Below are 23,686 nucleotides of genomic sequence, written 5' to 3'. Positions count from 1 at the left end.
AGACACACAACAAACTAAGCACAAGTGATGTTTATATATGTAGACATTGCAAGTGGGAGAAGAGAGTTATTCTTATATAAAGGATAAAACAAATCGGGTGGCTAAACTGTACAAGATTAACCTTAATATTTTAATAGCTAAAAAGAATCATAATGGGTATGGTTTGGACCGTGGCCCAAATATTTTAATTTAGCACAAGTGGAGTTTTGCATGCATTAATTGTACGAAATAGGACCTTAATTATCTTGTTTATGATATGGTTGATAAGTGGTTTATGTAGAGAAAAACCCCACACTTGCAGAGAATGGGAGTGACGGGAAAAAGGCATGCATGAGGGATAAAAGATTGCTGGTTGGAAGAAGTACAGTGGCGAGAATATAATTAATATCAAAGTACAAGTTGTGAGTCCTTGTTGGAGAGATATGGGAAAGGAATAAAATGTTTTAGTTCCTTCATATGATCATTATACTCCTTTTATTTTGATATATTTGTCACTTATTTTAGTTTCAAAATATTTATCGTTTTAGAAAGCACAAAATATTGATCTTTAAAAAGACACTTTTCCAAAATAATAACGTCATTTTATATATATAAAAAAAAGTAGTCTTTTTTAAAATACACATATACATGCGTTGTTTTAGACAAATAATTTAAAATAGAGAGTAAATAGTTAGATATACTATACGTGTTATCTTTGAGACTGATCATAGATTTGTTTGATGCAGATAATTCACACATGCAGGCATCATGAATCGAGTACAATGCATGAATGCATTGATCCCTTTCGTGGACACAAATCCAAATAAAAGAGCCAACAGATTTATGTTTCCGAATTATCATAAAACAAGAGATCCTCAATGAGACACATTTTATTCTTTAAGAGCGAACAGATTTGAAAAATATTAATGGGTTTATGTCAATAATTTTGGCTAGCTACCAATTCGACATCCAAAGTACAAAGCATATGGTTAGAGGTTGGCAAGTCTCTTTCACATGATAAGATAACTGGCAATTTTGGAAGGGTCTTTGAGGTCACGGTCTAATATTCTTTTGCATTATCTTTTTAGCAATTTCAAAATGTATATTGAACTCCACCCTCGACAAAAATATATGTAGAGAAGATTTTTCTACAATCTTGTTTTGAATAAATAAAATCAACCTTAATGAATGGATATTTGTGCCCCTTTTAGCCTTGTGTTCTATTAAGTACTGAATTTCGTTTGAGATTTGCTTTTTGTTTATAGGTGAATTCTATTAAAATAATCTTGTTTGAGATATAATCTGTTGTTAATTCTCAATGTTTCTCTAAGGAGAAATATAAATCACGTTTCACCAAACCAGTCCATAAGAGATCTTAACCCTTTCACTAAATCTACTCCCGTTAATTATTTGAGATTTCTTTGATAATAATCTAAGGGAATGATATTATTAATAATTAAAGTATTAAATATTATTCATATGTCATGCCATCGTTTCTCACATGTATCTAAAATCAAACATTTAAGATTTGTTTGCGATGTTTGCAAGTTTTTACTTTTTAAATAGAAGTTTTAAATTTTAACAAATAAATAATGTTCAATTGAAAAAAAAATTTAAAATAGTTTAACTTATTTTAACTTTTTAACTGTTTTTTAAAACAAACAAAAATATCACTGTCAAGTAAATTAACCGGTAGGAGATTATTACAACTTAACTTGTGGTCTCCAACTTGAGTTCTTGTGAGTACAGCTGTATTAGCGATTCATAGTGAAAACTTTGTTGTCTACAATAATTTTACTATAGACTAATTGCATATTTAATTTTTTAATTATAAAACTAAATCATTTTTAAAAAAATTACTTGATAATATCATGATTTTAGAGTTTTGAGTAATTTTTAAGGGTAAAATATACTTTTTATCTTTATACATTGGATTTAATTTGATTACTTTTAAAATCTTTTAGTTGATTTTAATCTTTGTAAATTTTAATTTTTAAAAAAAAAATTAATGCATTTTTTGTATAAGAATTTTTACACTGTCAATCATTCAAAATACAAGTTAAATATATTTTTTAAATTAATTATTATAAAAATGTCATGTTTTACATGAAATTTTTTAATTTAAATAATATTTATACAAAATTTTTAAAAAATAATAAATATTTCTATTATTAATAATGAGTACTTCATTATATAAAATATTACAAATTAAAAATAGAGTTACCAATTTAAACTATTTAATTTAACTCAATTCAATGAGAATAACAGAATTATTCTAATTAAACTAAAGAATTTAAATTTATTTAAGCTTATAAAGTAAAAGCTCAGCTTGACCCTACATTGGTAATCACTTAAGTGAACTGATTTTTTGCACTACAATTTATAATAAAAATACAAGCAATACTGATAAAAAGAATAACAACTCATGCAGGTCAGCCCACAATGAAGCCATTTTTTTAAGTTTAATTAAATCAGGTTAAAAATATTTAAAATTATTTAAGCCTTAAACTTAATGGTTCAGTCCTTCATTTATGGTTGATTTATGCACTTAATAGTAATATAATTATTTTAATTAAAACATATGACCAATATGTGTCAAAACTTAAAGATTTAATTAAATTTAAGATTAATTAAAATTATAGTAATCTTAAATTTTAATTTATTTTAAAATATATATCTTCATTTAAATATATTATATCAAGGTTTATAATTTAAATTTAATTTAAGCAATATTGTTTTATAAATAAAAATTGTAAATAAAAAAAATAATGCTCAAAAGAATATAAAACTTTTAAGAAGAAAGTGATAACTTGTATATTAAAAACTGCTTTCAATTAATAATAAAAAATAAGTTTATAATATAAAAACAAAATCTCGATTAACACCTATACATGAATCTTAGCACTGATAAATTCGCACTGTATTTAAAAAAAAATTTATTTAATTTAATTCTCTTAAATTATGACTCCTTCATTTGGTCGTTCTGCCCAAATTACCATTAAGGTGTGACCCAGTTGCAACCTTTGTAATTGTATAACAACAACTATATTTATATATTTGCTCTTTTTTTTTTTTATCATATCACATCATAATATTTACTATATTTTATTTTTTTTTCTTATTTTTTTCTCTCTCTTCGTTTAAGACTTATTTGATGAATAAAATATAATAATATAACAAGATTATTTTTTTGTTATGTTATTTTATTTTTAGCATTTGTTTAATCATTGTGATATACTAAATTTATCTTAAGAGTCCATCCTATCTTACTCGTCAATATAAAATTTATTACATAAAAGGTTTAAGTTAAAAATAGATAGAATAAAATAAAATTATGTATCTAACTTGTTAGCTTATCCTGTAATTTTTTTATTCAATTCTCATATATTATAAAATGAGAAAATCAAAATTCACATGACAAAAAAATTTTGAATTTACATTAATTCTCGTATTAAAAGCAATACAAATAAAAGATATGTATATTATAAAATATTATATTAAAAACTTTAAAATCACTATTAATCATTTAAGTAATTAAATAGTGTATATTTTGTGATCCTTAATTAGTGTTTTAAGGTTAATATAAAGCATGTTCATATTTAAGAAGGTTGATTTAATATTTAGAATTTTAAATCCTTCTTCTCTGCGAAGAATAGTCTAGCTAACTTTTTCTATTATATAATTGACATTTTTTTTTCACAAAAAGATAAAATGATCGTAATTAGAAATATTTATAAAAATCATTAAATTAAAAATAAATAAACATATTTGAAAATATATTTCAGAAATAGCCCTGATGCATTAAAAACGGAAAGATTTTTAGAAATCGTGATTCACATTAAAAAATAAGGGATTATCCATGTTCATGAGGACACAAGGCAACACTTGAACTGGATCCTGTTATAATAATAATTCAACATTCCTTTGAGGTAAATACACAAAACGGTATTTTTTTTAATATGTTATTTTATATGACATATAAAAATATGTTTTATATTTAAAAGAATAAAACTTTCAAAGATAGAAAACAATGTTACCTTTAAAAATCCAATTATATATTTATTCTATTCTTTTACATCAGAACAATAATTGAACATAGGGGATCGCCTGAATCTACCTGCATGCAGAAATAGTCCATGCAATATATTTGCCCATAAACCCTAACCAGTGGTTGTTTGCTCTTTCCATCCACTGTGCTAAATTGATTATAGCCATTTTTATTGAATATATTATTAGACTTTAAATATCATATATATAAAAAAGATGTGGAATGTGGATCATTTTCCTAAACTAAATAGAAAACCATTCAACCAAAAAAGAGTTTCAATTCATTTCTGAAAATAAAATTCCGAGAAAATACAAAACCAAAATAATTCTGTGTTTTATGTTCAATAAACAAGGAACGTTGGCAAGAAGACCTTGAACAAACTAAACCACTGGGGACAAAATGGGAACTTTGAGCAATCCCTATATACTATTAGGAAACTATGGTTGCTTTATTAATTTTTAATGGTTTTTACTAACGTTAATGTCAAGAACTGATTAATACAACAAGGTAAAAAATTATTTTAAAATGCAGTTTAATTTTTAACATACTATTAATATACAAATTTTACATTATCTAACTAATTAAAGTATACGGATCATGAATATGGTTTTAATGATATTTATTACAAAAACTAATAATTCTTGCTAATATATGAAAATTTATATTAAATAACATTGTGAAAAAAACTCTTAAATTATCTGTGAATTTCAACTAAGCTCGTAAAATTATATTTGTCATATTTTTAATGTAATAAATAAATTTTAATTTTTTATATTTTTTCTAATTTTTAAAATAAAATATAATTATTTTAACTATTGTTATAAAAATAAATCTTATTAAAAAAAACATTTAATATTATCAATATACTATCTTTAATGTAAAATTTTTAATTAATTTTTTAGCAATATTATCCTTAAAATGATAGTAAAATTTCTTATAAATAATGTTTTTAAAATAAGATTGGTCATCAAACCCATGTAAGTATTAATATATAATTGTATGTGTATATACATGTTAGGAGTAAACCTCTTAATTAATTTTTAAGATTAAGAGTTAAATATTTCAAAAAATATTTTGTTAGTTTTATTTTTCAAAAGTAATTTATTTTAATTTTATTTGTTTTATATTGTTTTTCTCAAAAATCCTGTAATAATAATATTTTACAAAGTTATAAACTAATAAATAATGTCATGTACAATCCTAAGGACTAATTAATTTAGATATTTATTCTTTATTTGAGACAAGATAAAAATGTTAAATATAATAAAATAATATATTCAATACTTTTATAAAAAATAAATTTTATTAATTCAAAATTACATCGCAACATTTTGAGATGAAAAACATAAAATATGTAAATATTGTAATCTAGCATCAATTTATTAATAATATTATACAAGCAAAGTGTTCCTTTTAATTTTTTCATTTAACATATTAAAAAATATATATGAGTACTAAATAAAAAAATATTAAAGTATCTACTGAATTTCAATTATTTTCTCCATTTGTGGAAGCATAACCATACACAGTATATCTTCTCATTTTATAAATAAACAAATACATGAATAAAAAAAATTAATGTAAATTTAATGAAATATAATAAAAATTATATACTAAAATTTTATTAAAATAATAAAATTTAATGTGTTAAAAATATTAAATATCATAATTTGTAATAAAAAATATTATTAATTAATTTATAATAAACACATCTTAAAAAATAATTTTGTTTAACTTATAATAAAGTTTAAGTAATTAGTAATAAATTTTATTAAAGAATATTTATTATATTTGTATATATTTAATGTAATAAATACTTCTTAAATACAAAGTTGTTCTTTTGAATGTTTAAATTTGTTGTTCTGAACTTACCAAATTCCAGTGTCCACAATCAAACGAGGATTTGGTTATTGCTGAGTTTCTGCGGCGCAAATTAGCTCAATGAGCTAGGATAAGTTAAAATAAGCGGATGGCAAAATTCACTCACAACATAGACAAAATCCACCGTTCTCTTTCTCTCTCCAAAAATTACACGGTGGGTTTGAACTTTGGAGGCCAAATCATGCACAGTGCCCTGCAGTTACAGGTTATGCAACTCTGTTTTCTCCTCAATTTTCACTTTGCATTTCGCTATTATGCTTAACCCATGACGTTAAGCTTTTCCCAATTGCTTCGAAATTATGCAAAATTTCACCATATGCCTTAATCAATTTAGGGTTTTTGAGACACTGGTGCTGCACGTGATTTAGTTGAATTAGCCTCCTTCCCCAACTTGCATTGTTGTTTCTAATCTTCAGTTTTCCTTTTCATTTTTTGTTTTTCATTTTTCATGTAATGGGTAGTGTTGAAATCCCCAATTGGCTTAAAGGGTTGCCTCTGGCACCAGAATTTCGCCCTACAGACACTGAATTTGCCGACCCAATTGCTTATATTTCAAAGATTGAGAAGGAAGCTTCCAACTTTGGGATTTGTAAGATTATCCCACCGTTGCCCAAACCTTCAAAAAAATATGTATTTTCTAATTTGAATAGGTCCCTCTTGAAGTGCCCTGATTTAGGTCCAGATAACAGTTCCTTAGTTGTTAGTAATTCTTTGAAAACGGGTTTTGGGGATGGTGGTGATGATAGGGTGTTGCGAGCTGTGTTTACTACAAGGCATCAAGAACTAGGGCAGAGTCCGAGTATGAAAAAACCCAAAGGGACAGTTCAGAATCCACTATCAAGTGTTCATAGGCAAGTGTGGCAGAGTGGGGAGGTTTATACTTTAGAACAGTTTGAGTCTAAATCTAAGTCTTTTGCAAGAAGTATACTTGGTTCGGTGAAGGACGTTTCTCCACTGGTTATAGAGTCTATGTTTTGGAAGGCAGCTTTGGAGAAGCCAATATACGTGGAGTACGCCAACGACGTGCCTGGGTCTGCCTTTGGAGAAACCAAAGGTCATTTTCATTGTAGTCGTAGAAGGCGAAGGAAAAGGATTTATTATAAGAGTAGGATAGACAGCTCTGATCGTAAACAAACTGAAATAGGTAGCCTTGGAGATACCCAAACTGATGTGACTAAGGGTGCTTCAGTCCAAAGTCATGCAGACGCATGCTTACAGATGACCAAATCAGCTACGACTGCGTCAACATTTTCTTCAAATGAAGGTTCACAATCTCCTAAGGAAAAGAGTTCAGAAGCCAGCAATGATATGCAAGGCACTGCTGGTTGGAAGCTTTCAAACAGTCCTTGGAACTTGCAAGTTATTGCACGCTCATCTGGCTCACTTACTCGTTTTATGCCGGATGATATTCCTGGTGTTACTTCACCCATGGTATACATTGGTATGCTGTTCAGTTGGTTTGCTTGGCATGTAGAGGATCATGAGCTTCACAGCATGAATTTTCTTCACACTGGCTCATCAAAGACTTGGTATGCTGTTCCTGGAGATTATGCCTTTGCTTTTGAGGAAGTCATCCGCTCCAAGGGTTATGGTGGTAATGTTGATCACTTAGGTATGTGAGTGCTTTGACTATTATCTGTTTACAGAAGATTTGGCATCAATGGTTGAAAAGACATTGAATATTTTCACCACTTTTTATATTAAAATGCTTTAAATTCTTTCATGCATATGGGAGGAAAAAATTGATTGATCTTTATATTTGGCATATCAAGAAAAGTTCATGATGATTCTAGAGTGTCAGTTTTTCTTATATTTGCTAGCAAATGGCTCTCCTGCTTGCATATATACCTGCCTTTTTAATATCCGTCACTATGAATATTTTAAGTTACACGAGATGATAAAGTAAGTAGGTAAATTAGGTAGTTTGTCTCTTCTTGTTCGTTTCTCTTGATATAGCTAATGTTTTTTTGGTATTATATTCCTCTGAAAATGTGGTAATTTCTCTTAGTTGTTTTTGGGACTTGACATATTGGAAATGATATGAAAACATGCAACTCTGCAAATGTTTTTGTTTAATAAGTTTTTCTTTGTTTTATATTTGTTCTTCCAATTTTTAAAACTCATGCTGGAGGAGAAGGCCTTAATACTTCAATTATTTAACATCATTTCATGTTCTGATTTTTGTTCTGGAGCAACTTGACTGTTACATTTCCATACATAAGTAGTTTTCAAGGCATGTGAAATTGCAGTGTACAAGATACAACTTGACAATGTCACAGCAATATAGAAAATCCAAAATAGTAGAATGTGGCTAAAAATTATGTAATATGTACTTTTTACGGTTAAATATGTTCAGAAAGTAGCTAAGAACTGTAAAATATAATTTCATTTTTTTGCCTAAAAGTCTAACTTTACTATGTAGAAGTGTTGAAGTTTCAACACTTGCGTCAAGAGTCTATTTTGTTATCTCTCAAACACAGACAGGTTTGTTTTAGGGCAAAACAAGATTTCTAAATTGATACTGCATATTAAATTCCCGGAAATCCAAAATTCAAAAACCTAAAGGTTTTCAATAAAATCACCTCAAAATGAGAGAATTTTTTTGTTTGAATAAAGCCTGTTCATCTCATTTATTTTTCCTTTTTGTAGATCCATTTTATTCATAAGGTCTACAGTGCATTTGTAACTCAAGTACAGTTTCTTTTGTTGCCAGCTGCTTTGAAACTTTTGGGTGAGAAAACGACTCTTTTATCACCCGAGGTAATTGTTGCATCTGGGATTCCTTGTTGCAGGTTAGTTGCTTGACATATTTGATATGCTTTGAAGTCATGAATGTATCATCATGTTAAATTATATAATTTAAAAATTATTATCATTTAAGATATGTTGTTATAGTTAGATGTTGTTGCTGGTGTTTCTGCCGAATCTCTTACTCCCTTTGCTGAACTTCTACTTACGTCTATGCTGATTTTTCTTCATAGGTTAGTACAGAACCCTGGTGAATTTGTTGTGACTTTTCCAAGAGCTTATCATGTAGGATTCAGCCATGGTAATTACTCTGAAGTTTATGTACATTCCAGATATCTGCCAAAAACTTGTGTTGTAGGTGTTTAGTCTATGATTGATGGATTGATCGTACTGGCCTTTCTACAATGTGTGCTGTAGAGATGTTTTACATGTGGTGAATCAAGAAATTGTTTGCATATTGAAAACTATGGGTAGAAAATGCCAGTGGTTCATCAAATGTTTTGTTGTTTTCATTTTAGAATATCAATATATATATTCTCTGTGATGTTTGATTGGTAGAATAATGCGGCATTGTGTTTTTTTAAATTTGAGGGTTTGCGCTTTGCAATACCAAAGGGCTCTAATTTTCTCCTTCAAATGAAAAGATGTCCCTCCCTCTCAACCTTTTTTCTTATTTATAGGTAACATGCCTTATTTTTCTAATTATAGCAGCTCCCAACTAATTAACTCCCTAAACTTTCAATGTTGCCCAAAAGATTGGCAATTGACTAACTGTTTGGGATTTCTGTCCTGCCTTTTGCTGCCTTCTCCTTGTGAGCCATGCTTCTGCCTCGGAGTTGCTGGATAGCAACTCTTGCAATCAAATCCTCATCTCTGTATGGATGACACAAGTGTTATGGCCCTATCAGTGATGATGAGTTGATTGTTGAACTCCCAACCTATGCAGCAGTCACTTGTTCCTTCCAACACTACTCTTTTCTGAAGCCACCCACAAAGGTTGTTTTCACTTCAGTTCTTGTCTCCAGTATTGGCCCATCAGCTTCTTCTCTTTGTTTCTTGAGATTGGTTCCTGGCCCATCCTTCAAGATTTCATCATCCCTTCAGTCTTCTTGTGCCAAAGAACTCTCATCTTCTTTATTTCCGTGCATCCAACTATCCAAGTATCTCCATTTCCTCTTCTGTTTTCATATTCCCCTGATTCTTGTTCCCTTTCTTGGACTCAAACTAGCAGAGCTGGGTCATAATTAGGCTGTAAATGCTTTAGTAATGTCCTCTGAAAACTCACCCTTGAGGGCTCAGGATTGCTAAACTCCCATTGTTGGTACCACTGGTAGGCACATCCTTCCAATGCTTCCACAGCCAATTGAAACTCTCCCTCCTTCCCTTCAGGTCCTGCTGCAGTTGAATCAGCCGTCCATATATGCCATCTCCATGAAAGACTGGGTTCCCTAGATGTGCCTTCTTGAGTTCTCTCTTCAAACTTGCAATATCTTTCCTCAGTTCTCCAAGAATGTGCTTCTTCATTCTTGCTCTGAACTATTTGATAGAAACTTGATATGTTATTAGATGGAATAACGGAATTCTCCCTCTCCCTAAATACAGCTACAACTCTGCCAAACTTTGAGGGTCTGCATCTCCCAATGCCAAAAGGCTGTAATTTTTTCTCACAAATAACAAGATGCTCCTTTTCTTATTTTTAGGTAACATGCCTTATTTCTCAACTTATCCCAGCCCTCAGCTAACTAACTCCCTAACTAACTAATTATTTCACTAATTGTGGGTAATCTAACATACTGTAAACTGAGTTTTTTAAGAGAAAAAAATAAAAAAATAAAAAATCTTTGCTCACTTCTCTTGAACTAATATGTTGTGCTAAAATACTCGTGAACTTGAACAATTGCTTGTCCCCAAGCAAATAAATGGATTAAAATTACTTTTGACAACAAAGAATCAAAGCCCTGGATAAGATTTTTTTCACTTTATCATCACAATTTCCTAAAAGTTCTTAAAACCCAAATTGTGCATTCTTTTGCTCTTAATCTCTATAACTTCACACAGAACTATATAAGGACTAAAAACCTAGACTTTTTCACAAGATATTAATTTATTTATATTTATTTTGGCTTTGAGCCATGATCGACTAATAGGATGCATTTTATGCTCCATCCCAATTAGCACGAGGTATTAATGGAAATTCCATTCTTTGCTTTCCATATCGGTACCTCAAACAAATTCGGTGTTTTAAGATGTGGTACTCGGACATCGCCTACAAGCCACATTCAAATAGTTATGCTTCAATAACATGCTCTTATATCTTTGAGCAGAGTTCCAATTTTTTTTTTTCATATATTTTTATTTGTTTATTTATTTGCACAAATTCAAGGTCCTCAAATAAGAAAAGTCCTTTGATACTTCAATCAAGAAACAAATTAAAACACAATTCAGATAACTACTTAAAACAACTATACACAAACACTTTATCTTTTTATTCATCATCATTTTATTTTTATTTATATTCATTATCCAGGAATATCATCTCTGATGAAAAAGCAAAACTAACTCAAATATGCTCAAGATTGAAACAAAAAGCAAGCGCAAGCAATCAAAAACATCCACTCCACATTGTAAGAAAACGAGCACCTAGATGGTAAGTCTTCCTGGGCATCCAAACATACTAGATTTCTCCGTCAACTACTTATTTTTAATCTTTTAAAGTTACAAGAATTTTTAAAATAAGTCAATACCTTTCTCACGATAAACAACTCCTAACCTTCAATTGATTAACCACAATCTCTTCCTAATTAACACTCATAGGTTGCACTAAATTTGATTTGTGAATTTCACAATTAAGGTTGTCCCTAATACAGAAGACTTATGTAATTTTATATCTAGTATTGTAATTTTATATCTAGTATTGCAAGCAAGTTTTTTCAAATGAGCAATGATTAATTAATGTTAGATTTCTATTTAAAATCGGAAACGTGAAAATAAGATTGGAGATAAATTGAATTATCAACCAACAAGCAAAATTACTTAATTGAATTTAAGAAAACAAAACATGAAATAGTTTGAAGGAGAATTTTAAAGAAAAGATTACATAGTATTCATTATATCTAAGTACCCTAAAAGTAAATTAGAAATAAAATATAAGAAAACTACAGTCCAAGATTAGAAAACGAGAGAAAAGTCTTGTTGTCATCCTCAGTTGTAGCCATCAGTTTTACTTCCTTCCCAATCGTTCCCCTTAGGTTTTTGCATCCTCCTCTTTTTATATTTGGCAGTCCAACTGTCCACTATCTCGCATACATTTAAATCTAACGTGTATCATTTTACACTCTCAGATACATGGTCATGTACTTGACTATGTATCTTTGGTTTCATAATAATTCAGCCTTTTAAGCTTTCCATTAAACTATACGCTTGGAAACACGACTAATGAAGTTCATGCATAGATATGTAGGTGTGAATATCGGCATACTCTCTACTTCAAAGGTTTTGTTTATTTATTTAATTCAAGAAATACCTGAGCAGAATTATGGGTGTGTACTTGTTTGTGTAGATTTCTGCCTTTGCACTCATAACCCCTTTGCACTCATAATAATTTATTCAAACTAAAAAGTATACATGCATATATATGGTCATGAATCTAGCCATGTATCTTGCTGATTTTGTAAATCTTCAAAGGAAGTCAACATTGTTTTCCTTTTTATCCATTATCTTTTCAAAAACTCTCTTTTCTTATTCATTCTTCTTGAAACATGAATAACAATATGATTAATAACAAATTCCTACCGTGGATAGTTCAAAATCTCAATCATTATTCATGAAATACATTAGAGGATTAAGCATAAAAAACATTTATCAAAGGGCTAAGGGAAGCAGGTCAGACATCTTTTATGTATGCTTTTATGCATAGCTATCAAATATGACCCTGGTACTATATGAGGATACGGTATATCTTTAAAACTAGAGTATAATGTGACAAGATATGGGATAACATATATTAAAAATATTATCTTCTAAAAATCCACCTAATATTATATAAGTAGAGATAAGACTTGATATTCTGTCTCTTCTTTTTGATATCCACTCTTTTTGGCTAATTGATGCTACCTACTTCTTACTAGTAACTATGTAGCGCTAATATATGGAATTAATAAAGTATTTTTTTAAGAATGTAATATGATGTGGTGAACTTATAAAACTGGGGAAAGATGTCTGCAGAGAAAGATGGAAGAGAATATTGAAAAGGGTGCAGCTTTTGTGCTCAGTTGGCATTCAGAGGGTTGATGGCTTATTCTCTGCATAGTTTGCTTGTCTGTTTTCTCTTTTGTCTTTATAATCTGGTGGATTTGTTTCTGTCCCTTCTTTTTCAGCTTTTCTTGGCTTGGAAGTTTTTATGAGGAACATTGGGACCAAATAATGGTTATTTTAGTCTTAATCATGGCATTCATATTGGGGAAAAAAAAAAAAAAAAAACTTATATGCCCATGGGATCTTAAAAGCTCTGTATTTTCATTTTTATCTGACTTATAATAGCGTGTCTCTTTCTCTTAAAATGCCAACTAATTCTTATGTTGTTTACCATATGGTGAATCAAGGTTTTAACTGTGGGGAAGCTGCTAACTTTGGAACTCCAGAATGGCTTAGGGTAGCTAAGGAAGCTGCAGTACGTAGAGCTGCAATGAACTATCTTCCCATGCTTTCCCATCAGCAACTGCTTCACTTGCTGACCATGTCTTTTATTTCAAGGTAAGCTAACCTTCACCTCTGTTGTATACATAGGTACTGCTCTCTAGAGATTATATTATCATTTGAATGAATAATTGCCTCTGTTTTCCTTTCAATTATATTTTACTCACATGTACTTTGATATTACCTTAACTGTAGTCCAAATAGAGATGTTTTGTGAATTTATCAGCTTAAATAAATATTAACGTAAGACACAGTTTTAAGGGATATTTTAGATTTAAAATGTAATATATATTTGGTTCAATTTGATCTTATAGTGGAATCTCTCGGTTTGCTTGTAGATTGTATAGATATAGATCAGTTTGCATTTCTTGGTTTTCTATCACAAATTTTGTTCTAACATTCAGAGGCATTATTGCAACATGTGTGTTGCTTTTCTAAGCATCAAGTGGGTTGCTCATTTTCTATTGCTCCTGATATGTTTGATTTTATAGAGTTCCAAGAACACTGTTACCTGGTGTGCGTAGCTCTCGTCTGAAGGACCGTCAGAAAGAAGAGAGAGAGTTGTTAGTAAAACAGGCTTTTATAGAAGATATGCTGCAGGAAAACAAGCTGCTCTCTATTCTTCTTGGAAAGGAAGCAACTAAAAAAGCTGTTTTATGGAATGCGGATTTGCTGCCAGATTCCAGCGAAGATTTTCAGTTTCCTGATTTAACTTCTACAACTGGAACCTCTATGACAGACATGTCAAACATTAGTTCGGCTGAAAATAGTAGTCATTATCTGGTTGACGAGATGAGTTTGTATTTGGAGAATTTGACTGATTTAGATCTTGGTGGTGATGATCTTCCTTGCCACTTCCAAACTGATTCAGGAGCATTGGCTTGTGTGGGTTGTGGAATCCTCGGTTTTCCATTTATGACTGTGATACAACCAACTGAGAAATTGATAATGGAAGTTCTTCCTGATGACCATCATCTAGTTCAAGTTTCCTCTCCGAACACTACTGCTTGTGTTCATAGTTCAGTCCCAAGTAATGCCTTCATACTTTGTCATATTATCTAGTTTCATTCTTTATCACATGTTCATATGTAGGCTTTCCTTTATGCCTTTTTTTTTGCATTTTGTGATAAATTGAACTTGTCAGCCACTATGGATGTGGGCGAGGCTGTAAAGTTATAGCATCTAGAGTTACTATGTTGCTAGTCACTAAATCCAAATCTTATAAATTCCAAGATCAAATAGAATATAATATTATTGAGGAAATCAATTGTGTTATGGATCTCTTACAGCCTGCTAGACACCTTTATTACTATCACACCTGCACTGATTCTTTAGTGATTTTTGATGTGGCTATAAGCGATATATTGAATTGGTTCTTCTATATAGTAATGAACCAAAATACCAAATTACTTTATCAAAATTATTAATTTATCCTCTATTGTGTTCACTGGAAATTCTGCATATCCTGTACCATGTGATTAGGTGAAAATTAATTGAAGATAATTATATCAAATATGTACCATTCTTATTTTCACTTTCCTTTTTAATATTTATAATATTAAGCACGATGGCCAAGACATATTCGATGAAAATGTTGAATTTTTGAGATAGTGCTTTACTTTGCCTTTCAGATGACACTTTTGAAGTGCTGAAATGAATTATTGTGTGATCTCTTCTACAGGGAATCTATCTGTTTCTGAACTTTCATCAGCTGAGTTATCAGATCAATCATTAAACGAGTGCAATAATTTCTGGAACACCTCCAGCAAATTTTTGAGGCCACGGATTTTCTGCCTGGAGCATGCTGTTCAGATAGTGGAGATGTTGCAGCGCAAAGGTGGAGCGAATGTGCTTATAATTTGCCATTCAGGTTAGTTTGCAGATTACAAATCTGTTTGCCTTGTAACTTTCTGTAAAAGTTGGGTAACATAAAATATATAATTACTAGAGATGTATGCCTTTTTGTTTTCTACACCTTTCAACTTAAAGTTAGTGAGGAAATCTTGTGGGTCTTAATTTTAAATGGCAGACTAAAGTTTCACGTAAATAGGATTTGTTAAAATATCCGATAATATCGGCATTGTATCTTAGGCGTGGTTTCCATATGTCATAATATTTCTTGATCTGTTTCCTTATTTAATTAGGATTATGAGTCTACTATTTAGCATAAGCAAATTACTGTTCTCTTTTCTGATAAGAAAAAGTATAAATCAGAGTTATTGTTTTATCTTTTGTATCTCATGTTATAACACCAAACCAATATCAATTTCAGATTAATAATTCAAGTTTCTCCTCTCCTTTCCCTGCATAGACCTTATAATTTCAGCTGGGCTTAATATAGTAATTGAATCCATGTGCACATGTCAGCTGTTGATCAATATATAATTGTGTTGTAATGCAGTTTACGTCAGTTTGATATCAGTTGTACAAATGCAAGCTGTGTGTTATAACTCAAGAAAAATAACAACCAAATATATATATATTTCAAATATTTAATATGGATTTTTTTTCTTCCTTATACTTTGCTGCATTTTTGTAGACTATCAGAAAATAAAGGCACATGCCAAGGCAGTTGCAGAAGAGATACATAGTGCTTTTGATTATGATGAGGTTCCATTAGATACTGCATCCCCAGAAAATTTGACTCTGATAGATCTGGCAATCGATGGTGAAGAACATGATGAATGTGAAGACTGGACATATAAACTAGGCATTAACCTACGGTATTGTGTCCATGCAAGAAATAATTCTCCATCTAAACGAGTTCCTTGGACTCTGGGGACCCTGTTCTATGATAAATATCTTGCTTCAGATTTTTTATCTTTAAATTGGCAGTCACGAAGATCTCGCTCAAAAAGGTTAAATTGTTTAACTCAGACTAAACCCTGTGGCAGCATTCAGAGAAAGAAGGATGATCAGTTGGAGGGAAGAATAGATGGCTCCACTGCTGAAAAGAAGCTAATTCAATATTCAAGAAGGAAGTTCAAGTCAAAGCAAAGTTGTTTCTCTGTAGCAAGCATGGGCCTTGAATTCCAAGAGAAGTCGAAAAATGCATCAGCTCTGGTAAGCAGGGATCATTATAATTGTGCTTCTAAAAATGAGCTTGAAGCTAAGAATTTCAGGACTGATTGTGCATCGTCATGTATCGCTGCTTCTACTGCAATGTCTCCAATGCCTCCTGTAAACCCGATTGCTGAAGTTTCCTCTAGCTCAAGCTTGAATACTTCTACATTACAACTTTCAAATTACTATCCTGATCATATTTTAATGATTGAAAAAGGTGGGGCAGAGGTTGGGAATAAAACTGTGCTGGAATTAGATATAGACACAAATAATGATTTAACACCCAGTCATTCTAAGATGCATCACAATACAAGCATCTCAAAAATATGTGGCAATGAGAGCGAAGATTGTCACAAGAAGAAACATTCTAGCTCACTTACAAATGCAACAGATAGAAATATTGAATGGGTTGGAAAGACTCAAATTACAGAAGCAATTATCATTGATAGCAAGTATAATAGCTTATGTTTGGATGGTGAAGGCAATCAAGAATATCAGTCTGCCTGCAAAAGCAACAAGGAAGCTGCTTTATCTACTGCTTTGTTAAAGCAACCTAATCTTGCGTCTATGGGTGGAAGTTTTGAAAGTCCAAATAGTAATTACGTTGCCCAAAGAATCAGCAATCCTACACCCTTGAAAAAGACAACTGAGGAAGCGATTAATTGCTTGATTGAAAGGGACAAGGAACCTCTAATTGATGATAAACCAATTAGTGAACATACTCTAAATGAAGTTTGTGAAGTTCAAAAAGAGTTAAATGCTTCTGCAGACTTGCATAATCCCATAATGTTGGATGCTGAAATGCAACAAGAGACCCATGTTTCAGCAAAACAACAGTGTGGATTTACGAGAGGGGAATACACTAGAGAGTTGAATGATGAAGTGATTCCAGAGTCTGTAAAGCAGTGTCCGATCCAAAATAAGAACAAAATTAACGAGGAACCTGTTTCTAGTTATAATGTTGCAAAAGGTAAAAACAGAAGTGTGACTACATCAGAATCAGGATGTTCTGAAGTTTCAGTGGAAACCTGTCCCTCTATTCAATTTATTTCAGATAAAGAAAAGGAAATGGAAATCCATCCAATTAATAGAATTGATGAGGAGCTTTGTGCTGGTAGTGAGACATCGTTAGAGGACTCTGGTTCTGAAATTGAGAAAGAGACGTGTGTTAGCGGAAGCATAAATGGTAGCAAAGTTGATTTGTCACAAGATAGTAGGGAGCTGGAAAGGTTTGAGTTGACTATAGCAGTTCCCAGATCAAATGCTGCAAAGAAAAACAAGAGGAAAGTGGAATATCCAACAAAGAACCAATTAGATTGTGACAACTTTATTAGAAGTCCATGTGAGGGACTGAGGCCAAGAACTGGGAAGATTGCCGCCACATGCAAAAGTGGGGGGGATATTGACAAGGAAAATCAGGTAGCAAAAAGGGCACGGAGATCTTCTGAAGTTTCAGTTCCTTGCAAAAATAAAAATGATGATGTTAGAAAGCTCCACAGCTGTGACCTTGATGGTTGCCGTATGAGTTTCAAGACAAAAGCAGAGCTACAGTTGCACAGACGAAACCTTTGCCCTCATAAAGGATGTGGTAAGAAGTTCAGCTCCCATAAATATGCACTACTTCATCAGCGTGTTCATGATGATGAGAGGCCCCTTAAGTGCCCATGGAAAGGTTGTTCCATGTCATTCAAGTGGGCATGGGCACGGACTGAGCATATACGGGTGCATACTGGGGAGAAGCCTTATCAATGCAAGGTTGAGGGATGTGGCCTTTCTTTCAGGTTTGTATCAGATTTTAGCAGGCACAGACGAAAAACGGGGCACTATGTGAAATCTGCTTGAGACAATAATATTCATTTGGGATTTTTTGTTCTTGTAACATGTGCATATTTGCAGTTAGATTCTTAAGAACTGAGACATAGAGTTATGTCTGACCATGAGCATTCTGGTAAGTTGTAAAGTTAGGATAGCATGGTTGTTTTGTAGGTGCCCAATATCCAATTCATTTGAAGGCAACTAGAGTTGGTAACTTCGGAGAATTTTTTATCCTTTGGTATTATTAGACTTGAGATCTAGCAACAGCCTCTGAAGGAGGGAAAACTCTCCATTAGAGGTGCTACATCATGTTGGTTAGTCATATCTCTGATGGCTTACTTGTATTGATTGCCTGCACTTATGCTTCTTTTGAAGCAATTGATAGAATGATAGGTCCTTGATCTTTCTGGATAGATGTTCATTGTGGCTGTACATTACTTTGGATTAACGTCATTTGTTATTACTTATTATGGAGGAGAAGAATGCTGAGAGTAAGAAACATGGCACGTGCTCCTAACGATTGTATGTATTACTTTCTTTGACTTCCCCTTGGCTACTAAATTCAGTGGTTTAACATTCCTAACAGTAAGATTACTGCATATTCTAACTGCTTGTCAACCCTTTTATTGGCTTTTCATGAGGTTGTTTGAATTTTTTTGTCCATCTTTATCCTGTTCAGTTTTCACTTCAAATGTGTCATTTCAAGTAATCTACTCCCTTAGGTATATAAGTAAATTGGTTAACTAGATTTAATTTCTGATCTGAAGTTTTAGCAAAACACACTGATTAGTATTTTTTACAACTTTATCCCATCCAACCCTTAAGTCTAGTGAAATTTTGGCAAAAATCTGATTAATTTTTACAACTTTTTTCCATCCAACCCTCTTATGCTTAATGTGGTGTGAACAACTCCATGTCAAATTTAATGGAATTGAAAATTTAATAACTTTATGTCAACTATTTTGATCAAGAAAAGATAGAGAATTAGTTAGGTGAATAATAAAACGGGAATTTCATGATGATATCCTTGTTGACTTAATAATAATAAAATTAACTTACTTTTAAAATAAGAGTAATGTAACCATATAATTATTTATTTCTATAAGTTACGATACTTAACTTGTTTTGAAATTATTAACTATATGATCAATAATAATACAGTTAGCTTACTTTAGGATGGAGGAAATATTTAGCAATCGAATCCAGTCTTAGTCCAATATTAAAAAGAAATTAAATTCTTATGTAACGTTTATACAACAAGAAAATAATAAGAATGCAGAGAGAAATAAATATAGGATAAGAGAATCGATGTGGTATAAAGAATTATATTAAAAAAAAACAGCGTTGTAAAAAATGCAACATGAATAATATAACTTATACAAAACTTAAAAACAACCAACTGATGAGATCGATATGCATGATATATACTGGTGTGGGACATTAGATAATATAATTATGAGCTATTTAAAGGCAAAGGCAAAATAGAGAAATGAAGCAAACAGATGATACGTGTATGTAGGGCAATAAAATAAGCACTACGTTTCAATTTCCTAATTAGGGTCACATTCACGTACGTAATTAAACATCAATGGACTCGTACATACCACGTACTTGTCCCTTATTGACACAACAACAACATAAACATGATACATTAGAAGATGAAAAACGATTGGTTCAAACGATCATGGATCACACAACGCTTGCAATAAGCATATTCTCCTCATTCTGGACAGTGTCCCCCAAGACCAACCCTGAAGTGAAAGACCAAGAAAGAACAGTGTTTGATTCTTTGGCCTGTCCGGTAGAAGCAGATAACCCAACTCTAACCCAGTCAGGAAGCACAGTGTTCAATTCAATTTCATGTGAAAGCTCCACAGGAGCACTACCAGGATAAGTAGTAACAACACTTAGCCTTTTAGCAACAGAGTTATAACTTATGTGTGCAGTGGCTACTTTCCCATTTTGCCAGTTCCACCTAGCTGTTGTCTTAGACCTGATAGAGTTCACGTCAATTCCAATGTGTTTATAATTAGGATCCCCAATATCAGGATTAAGTGATTAACGTAGGAGTCAAACTCAACAGCAACAACTTGGTTGGATGAAGCTTTGAAATCAACTTTGTTATAGGAAGTGGAGTTTTTGAGAACATTAGTGTTAGGGAAGAGGCCAAGGAGCTTGCCATGAGAATTAGGAGGAATACTAGTGTCAACTGGTGCAATGAAGAAAGCAAGGCCATCACCTGGATTAGTGGATGAAATGGTAAAAGTAAAAGTGGTTCTAAAGCTTGCTTCTACTGCTGAGCTGTCCCAGAGATGGACGGGGGCATAGTATAAGGCTCGGCCCACACTATCGCTCACTGGGCCCCCACTAGCGTCTAACTTGGTGAGTTCTAAGACTTTGGTAGTTTTGGCATCACCTTGGAGGATTAGATCCTGTGGGTTGGGAACAAATTGGTCAAAGGTGAAAGAGAGTGAATTTGCTGAGTGCACTGTGTTTAGTAGCATGAGGAACATTGTTGTGAAGGCGAGTAGAGGAATTATGGAATGGGGTTTGTTGGAAATGGCCATTGTGTTGAGATAATTGAGTGGCAGTTTAGGATACGATGCAAAGTCTATGCAAATCTTTCAAGTATTTATAGAGAGTTGGTAATGGATGCCAATTCTCAATTTGTGTACCACTCTACTGTCTACTCGTGCCACCCAAAAGCCAAATAATTGGAAGATTTGTATACATATTTCTTAAGAATGTTAAATCTCCAAGTATATAGGCACGTTTTACTTCTTGCTTTGGAGTTCATTATTGGTATATCTTATATGTTTTATAGATGCAGGTCAGTTTATTGAAATAAATTATAGTATTGATATCTTAATTTCGTTAGTTCATTTAATAGGGTTTTATTTATTATATGAACTAAACTACAAGATGACCAATTTAATAGTGCAATTAAGTATGAAATTTTAAACAAATTTAAGCTTGATTTTTTTATTTAATAGGTCAAGCCATAACACTTCAACACCTATCTTAACCTATTATCATTATTAATTAATTCTTATGAGTAAATTGAAAAATATATCTTAAAAAATTGAAATAAACATCTTAATTAATATTAAAATAAATTATTTTTTTAATTTATATTAATAACAAATAAATGATGAACATAAAAAAATTATTAGTAATGCAAATTATTTCTTGAAATAATTTGAAGTATCTTTATTTTTGATAAATTATAAAAAAATATAATTTTATATACTAATGACAAAATATTAAAAAAAATAATTTTTCTTGTGATTAAATAAAGATTTAAAACAAGTGTATTATAATAATTGTCAAAATATTTAATATTAATATATTAATAATTTTTATACTAAAATAATCTATGTTTATAAAATTGTTTATGCTAATCATTTTAATTTTTCACCAATTGAATATTAAAAAATTCACAATTATAAATAATATATATATATATATATTATTTTTTAGGCTATTTTTTTCATTTCAAAATGATTGTTCAATTTTTATATCAAAATTTTAAAAAATAACAAATATTTTAATTAATAAAAATATTTTACTTTTTGGTTAATAATTTAAGTCACACAATTTGTAAAAATATTATACCCATTATTTATTTATTTATTACATAAAACTTTTAGTGACATTTATTTCAAATCGATCAATTTAACTTTTAATGAGTTGTAACTTTAAAAATCAAATTGATTGCTTATAAACAAATTAAAATTTATTAAAATTAGGAATTATATACTTTTTTTCCCTAATTTAAAGGAATAAATTAATTAATCCTCTCAAGCAAAATATAACTTACATAATAATATTTTTAATGATACACATTATTTATTTATTAATTTATTTTTAGATATATTCCTTAAAGAATATCAGAGTTGCAGCAAAAATATAAAGAAAAAGAAAGAGAGAAAAGAAATTGAGAGAGAGATTGAAGAACTAAAACAATGTATATATTAATTAACTCTATAATTACAAGAGATGATAATGCTTTATATAAGTCAATGCATAACACAAGAAAGCCACATATAACCAAAAAAATGTGGTAAATTAAACAACAGATAAAAAAAATTAATTATTATCTAACTTGATTAGTTTAGGGTTTAGGGGCTTTACATTTCTTCTTTTTCAAGATGTAATGTAAATTTTTTTTAAAATACATATAAAAATAGAATAAATTAATTGTTTAGCAATCTTTATAAAAATAAGTTCAAAGAACACCATCTTAACTAACATAATAAACTATTGTGAAAGTGATATTAACAATGATATCCTATAGTTATTATTATTATTAAAGTTTTTCTTTTAAGGTGCACGAGGTTCATACACTGTGAAAGCATGCATTAAGAAAAAATTAGACACAAGCGTGCACTGAACGGAAAGAAAATAGAAAACAATTCAATAATTTTGTTTTTTTAAGCGAAGAGATGATAGTATTAGAAGTCATCACGTGTACTGATTTTGGAGTCTCAGACATTTTGCATGCAAATGCATGGGAAGAAAACAACACCCAAAACCCAATGGAGGAAGGGAATTGGACCAAGTCAACGTGTCTATCGTTTTGAAAATAAGTTGAAAAACTTATAAACAGCAAAAATTATAATTTATTTTTTAATAAAGATTTAAGGGCATATATCAAAATTAAATTTTTTTATTAAAAATTATATTATTTAATATTATTTATATAGTAATATTTTGTTATTTTTAATAAAAAAAATATCACACATAAATTTTACAGAATTAAAATGAACTTAAGTGTGTGAATTACATACTCTCTTATTGCAGCATATTCAATTTTTATTTACTTTCTTTTTAATTCTATTCTATATTTTGAAGATAAAAATTATTGTTTAATTTTTTATTATTTTATACAAATTTTTATATATTTTTTAAAATACTTACTTTTTATTTATAAAATAATTTTATATGTCGTGGTTATACAGTTCAGTTAAAAAAAATTAAAAATTATTGTTAAAAATAATTTACCATAACCAATTTAGGTAAATTTTGAAATAAGTCGTGTTAGTATAAAAATTGAATGAATTTTCTCAATAACTTTTTTTGAGAAATTATTTAAATTAATTTTTTAAAAATTTAAAGAAACAAGTTATTTTTAATTTATAAAATAAATTTTGTTCAATTTTTATTCTAACCTTTGTGTATTATAAATATTTCTTTAAAAATTTATCAAAAATAACCTCAATCTCTTTCTCACACTCTCTTTGTATATAAATAAAATACGTACTATTAACTAACTAGTTTATATTATTTTACTGTAAAACAAACGAATACTAAGATAAAGTGAGGATAAGGATAATGTGGTGACAATATGCAGCGTTATTATCGGTAAGAAAATGAAAAAATAAAATATATGAAAATCTACAAACCAAAAGTCTCGTTGAACTACGGCATTGACTTTAATAGAGAAACTATAATTTT

The 23,686-nt window shown here is 30.4% G+C and overlaps 2 protein-coding genes across 2 annotated transcripts; one reads left to right on the top strand and one right to left on the bottom strand.

Moving 5' to 3' along the window:
• The first annotated feature begins 6,083 nt into the window (after nt 1-6,083).
• LOC113872286 (probable lysine-specific demethylase ELF6) lies at nt 6,084-18,857 on the top strand. Its single transcript, XM_027509724.1, has 7 exons — nt 6,084-7,520; nt 8,622-8,700; nt 8,890-8,957; nt 13,258-13,408; nt 13,843-14,381; nt 15,033-15,221; nt 15,891-18,857. Exons 1-7 carry the CDS (start codon nt 6,362-6,364, stop codon nt 18,254-18,256), a joined length of 4,551 nt encoding a protein of 1,516 aa, XP_027365525.1. The 5' UTR covers nt 6,084-6,361; the 3' UTR covers nt 18,257-18,857.
• An 858-nt stretch (nt 18,858-19,715) lies between these two features.
• Nucleotides 19,716-20,839, bottom strand: LOC113872438 (mannose/glucose-specific lectin Cramoll-like). The gene is given in 3 exon segments (XM_027509985.1): nt 19,716-19,874; nt 19,910-20,284; nt 20,287-20,839. Coding segments are annotated over 2 exon segments (876 nt in total). The 5' UTR covers nt 20,797-20,839; the 3' UTR covers nt 19,716-19,874; nt 19,910-19,918.
• Nucleotides 20,840-23,686: the final 2,847 nt, after the last annotated feature.

The sequence above is a fragment of the Abrus precatorius genome, unplaced genomic scaffold (genome assembly GCF_003935025.1).
Source record: "Abrus precatorius isolate BTA unplaced genomic scaffold, Abrus_2018 Scaffold7, whole genome shotgun sequence".
In the NCBI taxonomy this organism is placed as follows: domain Eukaryota; kingdom Viridiplantae; phylum Streptophyta; class Magnoliopsida; order Fabales; family Fabaceae; genus Abrus; species Abrus precatorius.
The sequence above is the reverse complement of the archived record's forward strand: the minus strand, read 5'-3'. Positions and strand labels throughout refer to the sequence as shown.